The 16,154-nt window shown below is 46.3% G+C and overlaps 1 protein-coding gene across 5 annotated transcripts in view; it reads left to right on the forward strand.

Annotated features, from left to right (window-relative positions):
* qkia (QKI, KH domain containing, RNA binding a) overlaps nt 1–16,154 on the forward strand; it is a 71,194-nt gene that overhangs the window by 9,536 nt on the left and 45,504 nt on the right. For all 5 annotated transcript variants that reach the window (XM_056590216.1, XM_056590217.1, XM_056590213.1 and 2 more), the window contains exon 2: nt 12,870–13,012. In XM_056590216.1, coding sequence (XP_056446191.1) covers nt 12,870–13,012 — 143 coding nt within the window. The remainder of the gene's footprint in view (nt 1–12,869; nt 13,013–16,154) is intronic.

The following is a 16,154-nucleotide window of genomic DNA, read 5'->3' on the forward strand; positions in this document are numbered from 1 at the left end:
CAAACAGTGGAGCCCCACACTAGCACGTCTGATGCAGAGACGCGAGAAGTGAAGGAATCCAGGCTGTTGGAATGGAAGGATCCCCCTCCCCCCCCCCCCATTGTAGATTAGGGGTGGGACAAATTGTCAATACTGGAATATATTGTATGGCTTCCTCTTGCGATATGTTATTATTACACAGGCGTCAAAATAATGCAGGCGCTCTAGACTGACTCCCCGGCTCCTATGACTTGCCAGAGTCACTACTTTATCATGCATCGTGGTGGCGCTTATCAAATGAATGAGGGTCAACTTGCGGTGACGGTAAAGAAGAAATGCACAGGTGAAAAATGGCACAGCTAGGGATATTGATTTGGAGAGGCGCCGTTCAATTTTAGGTCTAGTCTGGGGCCCATTTCATCCTTTGCAACTACTGTGGCAAAGATGTTGTTGAACTGACGTCGACATCAGTTACGATGCGAATATGCTGCATTCACTTCGAGAATCGCGTCAGTGAAATAGACGTTCAAGACTGAACCTCGTATGGCCAGTGAATACGAGTGTAGGCTCCGTACTTTCATCAAAATATCCTGTTTATTTACAGGATTAAATTATTATGGAGTTCAATTGGTAATCACCGAGTAAATGAGGGAAGTGAATGTCAGTTTGCGGATGAGAGGGATTATAATAAGTGCGTACATAAAATTCTTTAATGCGTCCGTATTTAGCTTTTGAGGTTGTTTCCCTGTTCAATTACTAGGCTATGGCTTCAAACACTGGAACCAGGAGATGACATACAGAGTCGAGAATATCTATTTGTATTATTTATATTCCAGGTTTACCTGGGTTTGTTTATGCTTGTTAAGCAGAATGAGCAGTGAAATGGGTCCAGGTTTATAAACAGTTTGTTATGCTTGTTGTTGAGCAGAATAAGCGCCGCAATGCTTATGCTTGTTGCCATATTTTTATATGTACGTTTATTATTTTTTTAAAGAGAAATGTGCATTGATTTGAATATTGTATTAATGTATTTTGTTATCCTTTCGTTAAAAAACGTACCGGAAAGGCAATTGGGCCTTCACCAGTTTATTATCTATTTCTCATTTATATGTGTGTGTGTGTGTGTGTGTGTGTGTGTGTGTGTGTGTGTGTGTGTGTGTGTGTGTGTGTGTGTGTGTGTGTGTGTGTGTGTGTGTGTGTGTGTGTGTGTGTGTGTGTGTGTGTGTGTGTGTGTGTGTGTGTGTGTTAAAGTAAGCTAAGACTCTGGGGACTTTGTTGTATTACAATGTTTCCGCTCAGTTCTCAAATTCTGGGAGGCTGACAACGATGCAGTGAATTAATACATAATTCCTGCTATTGTCTTCTGGGAAATGTTATGGCGACCCGACCGTGTCGGTATAGATTGTTTCTCAACAGGGAGATTTGAGACTTTGTTTGACAAGGAGCGACAGGCCAGACGCTTGTTCACACACACACTCGATTTTTTTCGTCTTTGTTTTGACCCCAGAATTAAAACTATACAATCTGGCCAGTTGCTGTACATGCACATCATTTGCTGAACATGTGTAGCTGTCTGTGTAGCTGTCTTCAAAGCAAAAGCAGTACATTTCAGGAGCTATCTTGAGATGGCAACGTCATTACTCTGTTAAAGCAAGCCATTTTACAAATACCACAAGCCTATCCTCTGTTGTCACACGTAGGGACCGAGAAACACTGCTGTTTGACTGGATCTGTCGGCAGGTCGGACGAGCCTGAGCAAGCCCGCCTCACAATAAAGGAAGGAAATACCTGCTCTTCTAAAATAAACACTTGTAAATCCCGACTTGTTCAACCTGTTTGTGTTTGTTTGCCTAGCCTTTCTGCGTGTTGTTACGGCAAGTCTGTCGACGTGTGTCTCTGTTTGCATGGCAGATGATGGTTAAGCTGTGGTTTTGTTTTTTCCAGGTCAGAACAGTAATTTCCTTTGCATAACACTTTATGAAGGCTCGGTGATTCATGCCGGCTGGTCATTTGCATTGTTGTAGTTTTCCTGCTTCTTTGATGATTTTGACCTCATTTTTTGTTAATGAGGTGTAAAGGAATGTGCCTGTCCCTTTGCAGCACTCCCAACCCCCTCACACACATGCAGTTTAGATGATGATCGGATAGCAACACTCCTTTTTCCATTGTGTTATGCTTGACAAATAACTTTTCTTTGCCACTAACTACTGCTGTTAGAGACCTCTAGGCATCACGCTTGTATTCTCCTGAATGAACGACAAGCAATCATGTTTGTCATGATTGCAGCTTTTGTTAAAAAACAGCTATGGCAATGAGGCCTAAAGGCAGTTTATTGTGGCATCCATTTTTTTTGGTGAATTCAGTATTGTGTAATTGATTGAGGAATAACGCATAGGGGGTGTTTGTACTGCAGTTGAAGCAGTCAGCTAAGAACACCAACCCCCACTGCGGCTTGTGCTCAGATTGGAAGAGTCATTATGTTGTTGCTGCCCTCACAAAAAAACAGCTCAAAGATTGAAAGATTGCAAGGAACTCAAACTTTTTGCTTACAAAAGCAAGGGTGGGGGGTTTTGTACAACATTGGGGTTTTTTTTTTGGGCTGAGGGGTTTCCATGGATACCGGGGAAGGGCGTGGCAGGAAGCAACACTGTTGGTTATCTTCTCCAGTCACATTGAAAGCCAGAGCCTTTCCTTCCTTCCTGCACTGACAGCTGGACCTTTTCCGGCAATTGTTGTCGGTTATGGCGTTGGGACCCCTGGCCGATGGATACTGGGTTCGATCAGCCACCAATTTGTAGGCATCCATGGGCAAGTTAAACTCTTGCAACCTTATCTGCTACTTAATTACACCAAGTCACTTTGGATGTAAGACTCTACTGAATGCCTGACTAGTTATGGTAGAAGATGTTTCAAGCTGCCTTTTTCTACCAAATATGCACCATTGCGTCATACTAGCAGTGAAAGGAAGTATGAGTCGTCCCCCTCACCCCTTGGGCCTCTGATCACGAGAAGAGCCGTTTTCACGCAAAAAAAGAGGAAATAATAGGGGCGCGCTACACATCACAGGGAAATCTATACAATACAACCTGCATCCTGGCATTTCCATCCTGTTATTCCTTTTGCTGCTTATCTGGTATCCTCCTCACATCCCAGTCAGGGTACTATAGAGCTCTCAATCTTCCTCTATCCGTTTGATTTCATTCCTTTTTTTTAACATTCTAATTATATTCAAATTTTTACTACAAAAATGTTGCCTTTTATTAATATTGACTATATCTACACAGGATTATACATGGCCAATGCCACTATTTAACATCCCTGTCACTAGAGGGCATTCTACCAATAAACATTTATTTCTTGTAAATAATAGGCCCAGAATGCTATATTAACGCCGCCTCTCAAAGGCCTAAATTGTACGGCCTATTTTAGTTATTGACCACGCAGACACTTCAACGAAGTCGTGAACCTATTTTGGTTCAGCGTCTAGTTTTAGTGAGCGGACCGATCACAGCGCTTGACTCGACGCAAGGTGACCATTTTTGGGAGGCGCAAGTCAGGCACTTGCGGGGGACTCGGGGAGGGTTCCGCATGGGCGCAACGGTTCCGTAAACCCCCATGCGCTGCGTTGACGTGGAAGCATAGCCAAGCCTTTAGTTTACTGTAGTGGGACCGGTTTTGTCTTTCCATTATTGTCTCCAGTAAAACATTTATTGGGCTGCTCCTCCTAAAGCCCGGCTTATTAAATGACTTTCTGTGCCTTCCAATTTAACGCAACATATCACTCCCCTCTTTTAGATGGCAGTGGTGGAATTGCCTATCTTTGCATGGTATTTCAGAGCCTTGTAGCCTGATTGTGCATTCGTGAGTGTTGGGATGGCTGTGTCAGCTCCATGGAGGTTTTGGGACTTTTTTCCCTCAAAAAGGTGATCTGAGGGGAGTGATAGAATTAGCACATCGCTACACACTGGGATTGCTGTGATGGCTGTATAATTAGCTTCGCTATGAAACGGCTCTGAAATGAGACTTGCAAACCTTCTAATTACTTCGGCGATCCAACCTGCATTTTGATTTGCAAGAGTTAGCGATCACTTGTACGGCGTGTTTGTGTACGAGATTAGCTTTTTGACGTAAAATAATTTTGTGCCCGCATAGACAGCTGTTTTGTACAATGAAACCTGTGTCTTTCTGTAGCGTTCTAACGTGCCTACTCACCCCCTGGTGTGTGTGTGTGTGTGTGTGTGTGTGTGTGTGTGTGTGTGTGTGTGTGTGTGTGTGTGTGTGTGTGTGTGTGTGTGTGTGTGTGTGTGTGTGTGTGTGTGTGTGTGTGTGTGTGTGTGTGTGTGTGTGTGTGTGTGTGTGTACTCGTGATAACCCTGGGCCCCACCCCCTCCCCACACACACACAGGGTGTAATGAACGCTGACCCCCCGCGGCATCCTCTTAGAGGAGGCCATTACGGCTCTGTGTAGAGCCGGGCCTCCCTGCCAGTGCCGCCTCGTTCCATGGAAGACCCCACTGTGCACAGGAAACTGGCACTCCCATGGCTCATTGGGCTGCCAGCGTGCCCCCTCCGCCAGCACCCGGCCCCATAAAGCAGTTCCACATCATCAAATGCGATGATCCTTCTTTCTAATTTTAGGCAGACCTCCTGATGGCTCTGCAGATAGTGCTGCCGTTGAATTGCTCTCCTTTCCAGAAGCGCAGGGGGGGGGGGGGGGGGGGGGGGCTGGATTCCTGGATGACTACAGCAGTGGGGGTGCAAGAACAAAAGAAAAAAGGCGTTCTAATGGAATGTAAAAGGCCCCGCGCCTTTCTTCCCCCTTTGTCAAACGGTTTAGCCAACGAGTATCGCTAAAAGCGTTTGCTTTTATAATCCTGTCATATCTGCTTTATTAACAAGGTCAGGGAGCTCTCCGCTTAAGGGCGCCTCTCTTACCTACTGCTGTCAATTATTGGAACATATTTGAATGCATGTTTAACTATTCATACGCGTGTTACCAACATCACACTCTCTATTGAATTCATAAGAATTTTGCCAACATCACACCCTCGGTTATTTCTGTTTAAGATGGGTTCATTCCTCTTCAGGGCTATATTTCACTTGTGCAGCTACCCCCTCTCGCACCCCAGTCTTAGGCCAGATCAACAGTGAGTTGATTAAACAGCAGGGCGACGACCTAGAGTGACAGTTAATCCATGCGGGAGAGAGGTGAAGGAAGGCTGGCTGTCATGGCGTTCTGTTTCCCCCCCCCATTATCACTGGCATAGGAGCGAATATCGAGAGGCCCCCCCCGAGTGAGGCACATGGGAGCAGAGGTACAGTTTTATTTGCCGCTTGTTTGTTCAGTACATTTTCTCCCAGGCTAGTGTCTCCCTCCCTCTCTCATCCTTTCTCCCACTGTGGCTCTACTTCTCAGGAGAGCATCGACTCCAAACACACACATTCGGCCTCATTAGCGTTGTGGATTTTTGTCTTGTAGTCGGGGGGGGTATGGGACATTTTCGATGGTGTGTATTTATTCTCTATATGCTTAAAACTGCAAAGCCCACATAGAAGGAGCCTTGACGCACAACACACTGCAGTCTTTGTGTGTCATGTGTTTGTCTCAGCCAGGTTCGGCTCATTAATGACGATCAGAAAGCGGGGCCCGACTGGGGACAAAGCTGCCTACAGTAAATGCACACGTGTGTGTGTGTGTGTGTGTGTGTGTGTGTGTGTGTGTGTGTGTGTGTGTGTGTGTGTGTGTGTGTGTGTGTGTGTGTGTGTGTGTGTGTGTGTGTGTGTGTGTGTGTGTGTGTGTGTGTGTGTGTGTGTGTGTCAAGCTAAGTGAATTGTACTCCCTCTTTGAGAGAATTAAGGGCCACTAATATGCTGGACAGCCTACTGTGGGTCATTCATTTATCCTCCTGCAATCTATCTGGGACCCTTAAAGAGTTTAAACAGCTTAAAATCTGTTGCACTTACAACATAAAATTAATCTATAGTTATATGAAAACATGGTTACAGTCTAGTTTCTCATACGGTCGTACAACAGTGGTAAAAGCTTTTGATTGCATGAAATAAAAACAGTCTACTACTACTAATACTTTTTTATGGCTTTTTACATTTTAGTTTCTAACTATAATCTATTTATACAAAATCAGCTCGGACTCCATCCTCTGCAATGTTTCAGGACTTTTCTCAATACAAACGAATGTCCCTTTACACAGGTTGCCTTGTAACCGGAAGGTTGCTACTTCGATTCCCTGGCTCCCCCTAGTTGTGTGCTGAGGTGTCCCTGAGCAAGACGCCTGCCTAATTGCTCCATACGAGCTAGCTGCTGCCTTCCGTGGTTGGTTTTGCCAGCCTCGGGTGTTTTTGTCTGATTTAACCGTTGTAGTTCGCTCTTGATAAAATGGTCGGCCAAATGTAAACCACAGTCCTTTCTGATTAACCTATTTCAAGGCCCCAGCATTATCAAGTAATTTGGGCTTTGACAGAGACGGATCACAAAATAAATACACAAATACACACTAAAAACATTAGCACTCGCATGGTTGCTGGTACACTTAGAACCACTGTGAGGGATTGGGCAGAGTCAGTGTGCGGTGGAAGCACGCAGGGTTACGTGTAATTGGTCTTAGGCTCCATCCGTTTCAGGTGGCTGGTATTACCGGACTAATACCAGCCATCACAAGGTAGCCAAAGCGGCTTTGCCCCGGCAAGCCGATCAAGATGATTACTCACAGATTACAGTTCTTTCTCATTTCTCTGAGCCTGCGATATGCGGAGGAGAAGGCTGTTTAAATATCCCTATGGATCACGGCTATTCCTGGACTGTTAATAGGCTGGTAGCCATCTGGTGGGACAGGTCTAACTGCTCCTGAACCTGATTACAGTCGCTCCTGCTTGACCCATGTGGCAATCTCTCTTTCTATTTGTGGCTTGCTCTCTCTATCCTACTGCACCCACTCTCCCTCGCGCCCTGCCACTGTGCCCATCCCAGGTTCTGGTTTCATTAGTTCTTGTAGGATCAGAGGCGCCGGCGATGCAGCTGAGCACTGATCATTTCTTCGTCCCTTGTCCCTTGTCCTCTTTGATTTCCGATCTAAAGACGCTAATTTTAGTGGATGTTTGTGCAATCTGTTTTCCTAAATATGTAACAAGTGCTGGCCTCGGCCTAGGCTGATTGGCACGCACGCAAGTACACTTGCATGTTTATTTTTACCGTCTTTCCCCTCCAGTCAAGGCCTAATTTTGACAGATGTGCGTGTGTGTGTACAGAATGTGTTTGTGTGTGCTTTTGATTTGGTAGTGCAGGGGACACAGGCCTGTTAGCAGCCTCTGGCAGGGCAAGGGAAGCTACATTACTGTGCGTGAGAGACGGAGAGAAGGCAAGAGAGGGGGTTTTCTAAGGTCACGGTGGCGCACAATGATGCATTTGACTCGTTGCTTTCATCTTGCTGTTTATTTCAGTATTTCAATTTAACTTTGAGCATTACGTCAACAACGGTAAACTGCTGTTGTTTATGCACTCCCTAAACCTATTCTCGGGGTCCCGGTAATTTCATGGGATCAGTTTGTCCTCCTTAGCTCATCGTGTGGTCGTGATGTCAGGGTGGGACATCTGGATTCGGCGCCGGCGTGATGCGGCCTCCATAGTAACCGGTAAACACACCAGGCGGGATGTACCAATCTCAGCTAGTATTCCTGGGAGTTCTGGTTCTGGTTTCTACCAAACCCACAGCCACCATCTCTGCTGCTTTCTGCTCGGGAAGCCCTGCCTCCTCCACGGCATATGCAAAGGAATGCTAGAGAGAAGGAAGTGGAGGGATGAAAATATGTTCTAGACTTGCATCCTGACACGGAGCATTCATTCATGTTGTCAAGTATGAAGTAAAATGCTACAATTTGGCGCGTCCAATCGGATTGGTTTGTTTCACAGCCGAATTTACCAGCAGGTTTTTAGATCGCAGCATTGTTTGTGGTGCCTTAATGTATCGACTTCATGTGTGTTTCGACCAATGTGTAAGTCGCCCCCCCTCCCTTTAATGACACGCTGTTCCTTCCTTGATGATTGCATGGAGCAGCCTCCATAGCTTCAGCGACACCCAACCTCAATCTTTCTCTCTTTTCCCATTTTAGATCCTTCCCTAGCCTCCTGGTCACACTGTCAATTCATTTTTGTGTCTAAATTTTCTACCAGTCATTTTCTTAAACATTGTGTCTATCTCTTCATCTCTCGTTTACCCCCCCCATCCCTATCTAGGCTCACCATGACCTACTTCTTTATCTCTCCCTCTCTCCTCCAGAAGTTTACCATCATTCTGTTGTTCTCTCGCCCCCCCCCTAACTCTACCATCATTCCGTTTATCTCTTCTCCCTCACTAACTTCACCATCATTGTGTTTATCTCTCCCTCTTTCCTAACTTGAACATCATTCTGTCCATCTCTTCTCCCTAACTTCTCCACCAGTCTGTTTCCCTCTCGCTCCTCCCTAACTTTGCCATCATTATCTCCTCTTCACACACACACACACACACACACACACACACACACACACACACACACACACACACACACACACACACACACACACACACACACACACACACACACACACACACACACACACACACACACACACACACACACACACAGTGTTGTTGCAGTCTCATTGCGGTCCTGCGGGGAGATGAGCTCGGAAGAGATGAGGGGAAATCTTCTCTTTATCTTGGCTTACACAGGGCCAGATAGGGGAGCTCGGCAGCCACGGACTATGACATTTGATTCCTTTTCGCCCGGCTCCGATTGCTGAGGAAAAGGGCAAAAGACGGGGAGGGGGGGAGCAAAAGGGAAGAGAAAGGAAAATTACTGTTTTTTTTACTTTCACTAAGGGGCATTCATGGGAAGCCTGAGTCAAATGGAGTCTGTAGACTGCTCCCTTCTTGAATGCCATGGTTGTTATTTTTCTCCTCTTCTCTCCCTCACCCCTCTCTGTGTGTGTGTGTGTGTGTGTGTGTGTGTGTGTGTGTGTGTGTGTGTGTGTGTGTGTGTGTGTGTGTGTGTGTGTGTGTGTGTGTGTGTGTGTGTGTGTGTGTGTGTGTGTGTGACACTGTGTGTTTTTTACAACTGCTGTGATTCCCATCACATAGAATGCCTTGTTTCAAACGTCTCAAAGGATACTGAATATTGATTAAATCAAATAATAAATATGTTTACAACTGCTGGAGAGTGGAGCTGAGGGAGAGACGTTCTGGAGAAATATTTTTGTCCAGGCAGTGCGTCCTTGGCATCCATGAAGCTCATTCGCTTCTTGAAGCACTGCTTTTTAACCGTGCTTATAGGCATCGTATCTTTAGCGACACGATGCAGCATGGAGGGGCTGGGCAGCTGAATACTACTACTGCTGGGGGGAGACCAGCGACGCTAGCATGATGGCGCACACTCAAGCTTATGGACCGCTCTCTGGGGTGGTACCTTTTTTAATATGGTGGAAGAGGTTTGCGGGGTTTCCCGTTCTGCTGAGGACCGGTCACTATCATATTGTGCACCCAATGAGAGTCCGTGCCTGTTCAGACCTCAGACAGGCCAAACCATTTCCAAATAACCAAAGGGGTGATGCCTTTCTTGGGTACGATTTACTTTGTCTTTGGACAACCGTTTCCTCACACTCTGTTTCGACCCCGCTCATTTTTACTTCTGAGTAATGGTACACTACTCCACACAGGTGGTCTTCGTGAGGGAACATGCGTCAGCTTGCTCCTGGTCAGGGGAACTCATTTTGCAGAGAAAATTACCTGAACAGGGATTTCCCTCAGTCAGTCTGTGGGGGTACTGACGGCATATACGTCATCGCGCACTGAAGCAGCCTATTAAATTCTGCCTTTGCACTGGCTCGTGGCTCTGCACCCAGTTAATGATTGATGCTGTTAAACGTAAATCGAAAAATATCGGAAATGTCTTTAAAAACACACTGCATTTATCGCAGCAGATTTTATCGTGATAGATATTAATATTGATTTATCGTCCAGGTCTAATCTACCGATATTGGCCTCGTTGACATTAGCATTGAGCTGAAGAATGGCTTCGGGGGGGGGGGGGGGGGTGGGGAGTAACGGGGGATTTGTAAACCCACTCACACACACACCAGTCACCCTAGGGTAGTACAATAGAAAATGGTTAATAGCCTCCTCACTGTAACCACCATTGTCTCCTTCTGTTCCACTTCTTCCAGAACACAGCATTTGCCTGCTCCTCATTTTATTATTTCACTCTTCTGGTTCCTGGGTGGACAACTAGACAAATGATTTAGTCAGTTGTGCCAGGCAGGGGGTAATTTTTGGCTGAATGTGGTGCTTCAGAGTGGATGGGGGAAAAAAAAGAGTTAGTGTGATGAAATAAAAGGTTGTCAACCATTGCACGTCTCTGCTGATGGGCCGGCTCGCCCCCTTATGTTAATGTGGCATTTCAGCCCTGAGGAGAGAGAGAGAGAGAGGGAGGGATAGAGAGGGAGTCGGAAGCGGAGGTGGCAGTGAGATGTGTTGAATGTGCTTAGCATTCACCCATTTCAGTCCCATTGTTTTTGTGTGCGTGCTCTTGTCTTGTCAGTCCCCCACCGATGGCTTGATTTCTGTTGGGATTTGACCGAGAACGTCCGCTGGCATGCCGTGTTCCACTAGGGTGGGAGAGGCGCACCCCAGTGGCCGCTCCCCAGCGATGCGATGGGGGGGGGGGGGGGGCTGTGTGCTTTTCTGTCGCAAGAGGGGCCAAGGTATCGGCAAGGCAACCGGTTTTATATAGGTTTAGTGGTGTCGTTAACACCAGCGTTTGAGTAGGGGCCTGTAAAGCCTCTTCTGAGAGTGTATTGGTGATTTAAAGGCCTATACAGATTACTCTTCTTGAGGGCGTCTGGGTTTTTACCTTTTTGTGTGAACCTTTTTTTTTTTTGTGGGAGCTTGGGGAATTATTGGCCCGCCCAGAATGCATTGCGGCAGGCATTGAAACTGTACGTGCACGCACCGGCTGTTGCTAGCCTGGGATAGAGGCATTCAGCGTGAGCTCTTTAATTACCTTGCCACCCTGTGAGAAGGGTTTTGTTTGAGTCTGGGCTTCCAGGCTCCATACAGACACAGTGCCTTGTGGTATAATTAGTATTTCTGTTTCCTGGGCACACCTGATTGATTTCTGTTTTGCATCGTCAGGAAGGCGCCGTGTATGTGTGTGTGTGTGTATGCGTGTGTGTGTCCTTCAGTTGTGTTTGAGGGGGACTGATGCAATATGTTCTAGTGGAAGGGCGATGTCTATGAGAGGGACTGGAGCGGTGAATGTTGATATCATGTGGTTAGCATGGGGAGTAAGTAACCTAGGGAAAACATTTCTAGTCTTATTTATTTATTTTTTGCAGTTTCGCACTCTCCCACATGTTACTTACCCCGGCCCCATGTAGCTGTTTACCAGGTGTGTGTGTGTGTGTGTGTGTGGGGGTTCTCTAGTGGTCAAGGTCCCTCATCATCGATCAATCACAACCCTGTCAATCAGTCACTCAGCATGGGTCCCTGAGGCAGATGGGTCCACAGGAAATAGCCCCTCCCCACTCATACCGAGGCAGGGCCAAGTTACAACACACGCAAACAAGGCGAGAGGGAGTGAACATGTGCTCGAGGGGTTCGTGCACTTGTGAAAGTTTAATATGAACAGTATGAGGGAGTGTGCACGAGGGGGGATTTATTTTGTGTGAGTGTGTGTGGGTTAGGGATGTCCCGATCCAGCTTTTTGCACTTCCGATCCGATACCGATATTGTAGCTTTTAGCATCGTCCGATACCGATACCGGCCGATCCAAGCTTGTATTAAAGATTAAAGATATTTACTTATTTTGTTGTACTACTCATGTTGAAAAGGGTTTTACTCTTAAGAACAACTAGCCAACTTAATTAGGTTAGTTTGAATAATCCACAATAGTTGGTAATGATAAGCTGACCTGTTTATTCAGGGTTAAATACAAAATAGACAAAATAATAAATAGTCAAATTACCACGCACACACTGAATTGGCATCAGTGCTCTGTTCTTGAACAACAAGAGTGTAAACCATATTGGAAACAATATAACATTATATATAAAAGCAACACACACAAAACCTGAGTAGAAAATAGTCAAATTACCACACACACAGTGTGCGCTAGGTGTGCTTAACAACACGGACCGGATTTGGGGGGAAAAGCTTAAAAAAAACTGGAATGGATTACCTACATTGGTGCGCTCGAAAACACGGACCGGAGTTTTGAAAACAAACGGGATCGGGAGTCCGGATCGGGATTTTCCCGTGCAGGCCGATCCGATATTGATATGCATTTTTTTGCTAATATCGGCGGCCGATCCGATCCAAATATCGTATAGGGACATCCCTAGTGTGGGTGTGTAGGCAGTGTCTTCCTCAGGTCCATTTATTTTTTATCTGGGGAAATCCGTTCTGAAGGCATAAAACCTCAGCACGGGCAATTCTCTGCTCTGGTTCACTTTCTCGGCTCCCCCATTGCTTCTCCCTGGTTAAACTTGAGTGCAGGTGCTGCCATCAGCGCTACTGCCCCAGCACACCATACAAAAGATAAACAAAGACACACCCAGGTTCACGGTGTCAAAGAGCTGGTAATTGTGGCGAGAAGCGTTTGCTTTGGCAAAATGTTTTTGGTGCTGCGGTGACAGAAAGGGCGTTGCGGTTATTGAGGAATGTGCAAATCTGTTTGATAAAGCCCTCAGAATGAATCACCAGAAAATATTTATTTTGCATGTAAATATAAACTTCATTCAGGAATAATATTGGTGTATCACAGTTGCTGCTTTCGTTAGTCGCTGCTTAGCTATCCGCACGTTTCTAACCTGATTGTGTGTTTGTTCTTGTTTGCCGCAGAGATCAACAGAGTTCGCAAGGACATGTACAGTGACTCAGTGAATGGCCTGGTGGGTAAACAGCCCCTGGACCTGCCGGAGCCAAACGGCACCATCATCCACCAGCAGGAGAAACTCTTCGTGCCCGTCAAAGAATACCCCGACGTAAGCTACTCTTCTTAAAATACACTCACAAAGCCTGTAGCTTGTATCGGCTTGTACTTGGTCTCTGTTTATGTTTCTCTTTTATTCATTTTACACCAATCTGTCTTCCTTTCACTCTCATGCTCTTTCTTCAACGCTTTCTCTCAATTCAGGATAGCAATTATCCCCCCCCCCAGTCACACACACTGTTCTGCAGGATATTGACATTACGAGAACTCTTACGAGAAAGTGTTACGATTTAGCCCATAGCAATGTTTTCTTTGGCTGTTCAGTTTGATTGCTTTATGTCAAGAAAGAACCAAGATTTTTTTTCTTTGCGCAATCAATGCACAAAATTGTAAAGTCTTCCATTCCGTTGTGTGCCAAGGCGGTCGGTGTGGCAAATGATGGCATGAAAGGAGGGGGGTGTGTGTGTGTGTGTGTGGGGGTGGTTTGGTGGGGTAGGTGGGGGTTATGACAACTGATTGCAATAATGTAAACACACAAAAGCAAAGTTGGGTGGTAGTAAAAAAGCTGGGATTTCCGAAAGGTTAAGACGTCCAGTGCCTTTGGAGGCTATGCATCATACACCTCTCATTGCCTGGAAGAGAGTGTTGGCACACCCACCAGCCAGGTAGAGATGTTGTGACAGAGAACCGTGTGCGCGTGTGTGTGTGTGTGTGTGTGTGTGTGTGTTTAGCACTAGTTTTCCAACGGCCAGTTGAACATCGTGATGTCTCCCCTCACGCTAATAGTGCTTTTACACACACATCACATGACATTACGTGTACTTATACAACGGGGGACCTAAATCCAGCGATCTGATTGGTTCCCAACTGTTGTATAATGAGCATATACATAACTGCTATGACGCCCGATCATTTTGTGAAAGTTTGCATATCACTCCGCGCCTGGAAGTAGAAACCGTTACAAAGTAAAACATGTGTTGGATGATGGAGAGGGTGTAAATGTTGTTACTCCGGGAGTGAGCAAGGCGATGGAGAGACTAACGAAAGCTTAGGCACACGGCGAGTGAACTGCTCCATAGGATAAATTGCCGGCGAACCGCTCTATCGGAGCCTTCTCTCGGAGGGACGCTAAAGTGTGTTGCATAGCGACCGTCGATGCATAGCGGCAGCAAGGAGGGACTACTTTTTTGTATTCTTTAATTAAACGGCTATTTTGACTTTCTTGGTTTCTTTTTAAATGTAGTGTGTCTATGACTTTCGTTTCGCCATAATAGTAACCGTTGTATAAAAGCAATAGATCACTTCAGTCAGTGGCATGTGCTCATTATACCACTGAGAAGGGGGTCGCCGGCCCTCCGCTGCGCTTCGGGGCCGGACAACGCCCCATAACAGTGGTATAATGAGCACATACCACAGCCTGGCGTGATCTATTGCTTAAATATAACGCCGTCACTGCTGCCTAATTCCAGCAGCCACCAGAGAAGGGTGTGAGGGGGGGGGGGGGGGGGGGGGGGGGCGTTGGAGCAGAAGGCAACAGGGGGAGCAAGGGGAGGATCGGTCAGGCGTGAATTGCACTTTCCCCCTGACAGAGCTGATGAGAGCCACCGGGGGCCTACTGAACTACTGGCGGCCCCCACAAGAGACGTGATCAGGTCTGGTCCCTCGGAGGGGGCCGGGGGGGTTGGCAGCCCTAAGCAACACTCCCCCCCCCCCCCCCCCCTCAAGCAAGTCCATCCATGCCCTGCATAGCTTCCGAAAATGTTGAATGATTGAAGAAATTTTGGAAAATAGATTTTGTTTTATTGTATTGTTTCTGAAACAAGAGCTTGGCACGGGAGAGATTAGAGGTGAATTATGTCCCCACAGCTTCCACATGTGAATGTTGTTTGGTATAATAATGCCAGTGGCAAGCCCCATGGACATGCATGCACTCCATTAAAGAGCTTTGTACTCTCAGATGACCCCTGACCCCACTTCTGGGCTCAGTGCCACACTGCACTCTGCTAGACTCACTCTGTATGTGGTTTCTGTGGCTGCTGTTAATTCACTAAATTAATTACACTCCCCCCTGGTGGTCAGAATTAGTCATTTATACTTTCTGTGGAAACTTCACAGGCAAAAGCGTGTTACCATTAATGTACAGGAAATGGAAGAATTCCTTTCCGGTTGTGGCTTTAGGGTTCTCAATGCTTGTTATCAGACATTAGTATATCTGCCAATGTCACTTTTTAAAGCATTGATTATGGAAGTACATGGCAAAACATTCTTGTTTCTCTATTTAATGTTGAAGTAGAAACTGGCAAGGTGGCGCTTTCGCAATAATCCCTTATGTGACAACGTTGCAGTTTTAAATGGAGGTCATTGGAGGTGGCTGCAGTTAGCAAGGGTTTGCTGAACGTGTGTTTGGATAAGGATGTGGGGCGAACTGAGGGAAAATTCTGTAAATTCACTTCCTGTGTCCCGTGTGTATCATGCTAGGAGAAGCGGAGACTGTAGTGATAATTATTGGACTGGGGACAACCTCCCTCGTGTGTGTGTGTGTGTGTGTGTGTGTGTGTGTGTGTGTGTGTGTGTGTGTGTGTGTGTGTGTGTGTGTGTGTGTGTGTGTGTGTGTGTGTGTGTGTGTGTGTGTGTGTGTGTGTGTGTGTGTGTGGCTAGGTGCACTGCATTACAGTGGGGAGGGAGAGACTGTAAAGTGTGTGTGTTCTTGGCAAACACACTGCTGCCTTGCCAGATTTGTCTGCTCAGCCCCTGCCCCTGCTTGCATCGCTTTTCTTGTCACTTGGAACACCTGCTGATTTGTACTTTTACGTTCTTTTATATATTTTTTTGTCTTGCCTTCTATCATTCCTAAGCACTCCTGAAAAATACTCATTTCAAAACAAGGCTTTGCTTATACCTCCTTCTCACTTTCCCTTTCACATCTTTTTCGATTCACTCACACTTCCTCCCCTCTCTTGGCCGCTCTCTCCCTTTCCCACTCACTCCCACTGTATACACCATCACTCTAAACATTTGACTCCCTTCCGTCTCTTCTACCCTTCATGTCTCTCTCTCTCTGTCTGTCTGTCTGTCTCTGTCTCTCTCCCCCCCCTTTTCTTTTCTAGAGCTCCAGCTTTTGCTCTCCTTCTCTTGCTCTCTCTGCACCTCTGAATGTCAATCCACACACACACGGGCGTACACCAGCCACTCTG

This window comes from Gadus chalcogrammus, chromosome 5 (assembly GCF_026213295.1).
Source record: "Gadus chalcogrammus isolate NIFS_2021 chromosome 5, NIFS_Gcha_1.0, whole genome shotgun sequence".
Taxonomy (NCBI): Eukaryota; Metazoa; Chordata; class Actinopteri; order Gadiformes; family Gadidae; genus Gadus; species Gadus chalcogrammus.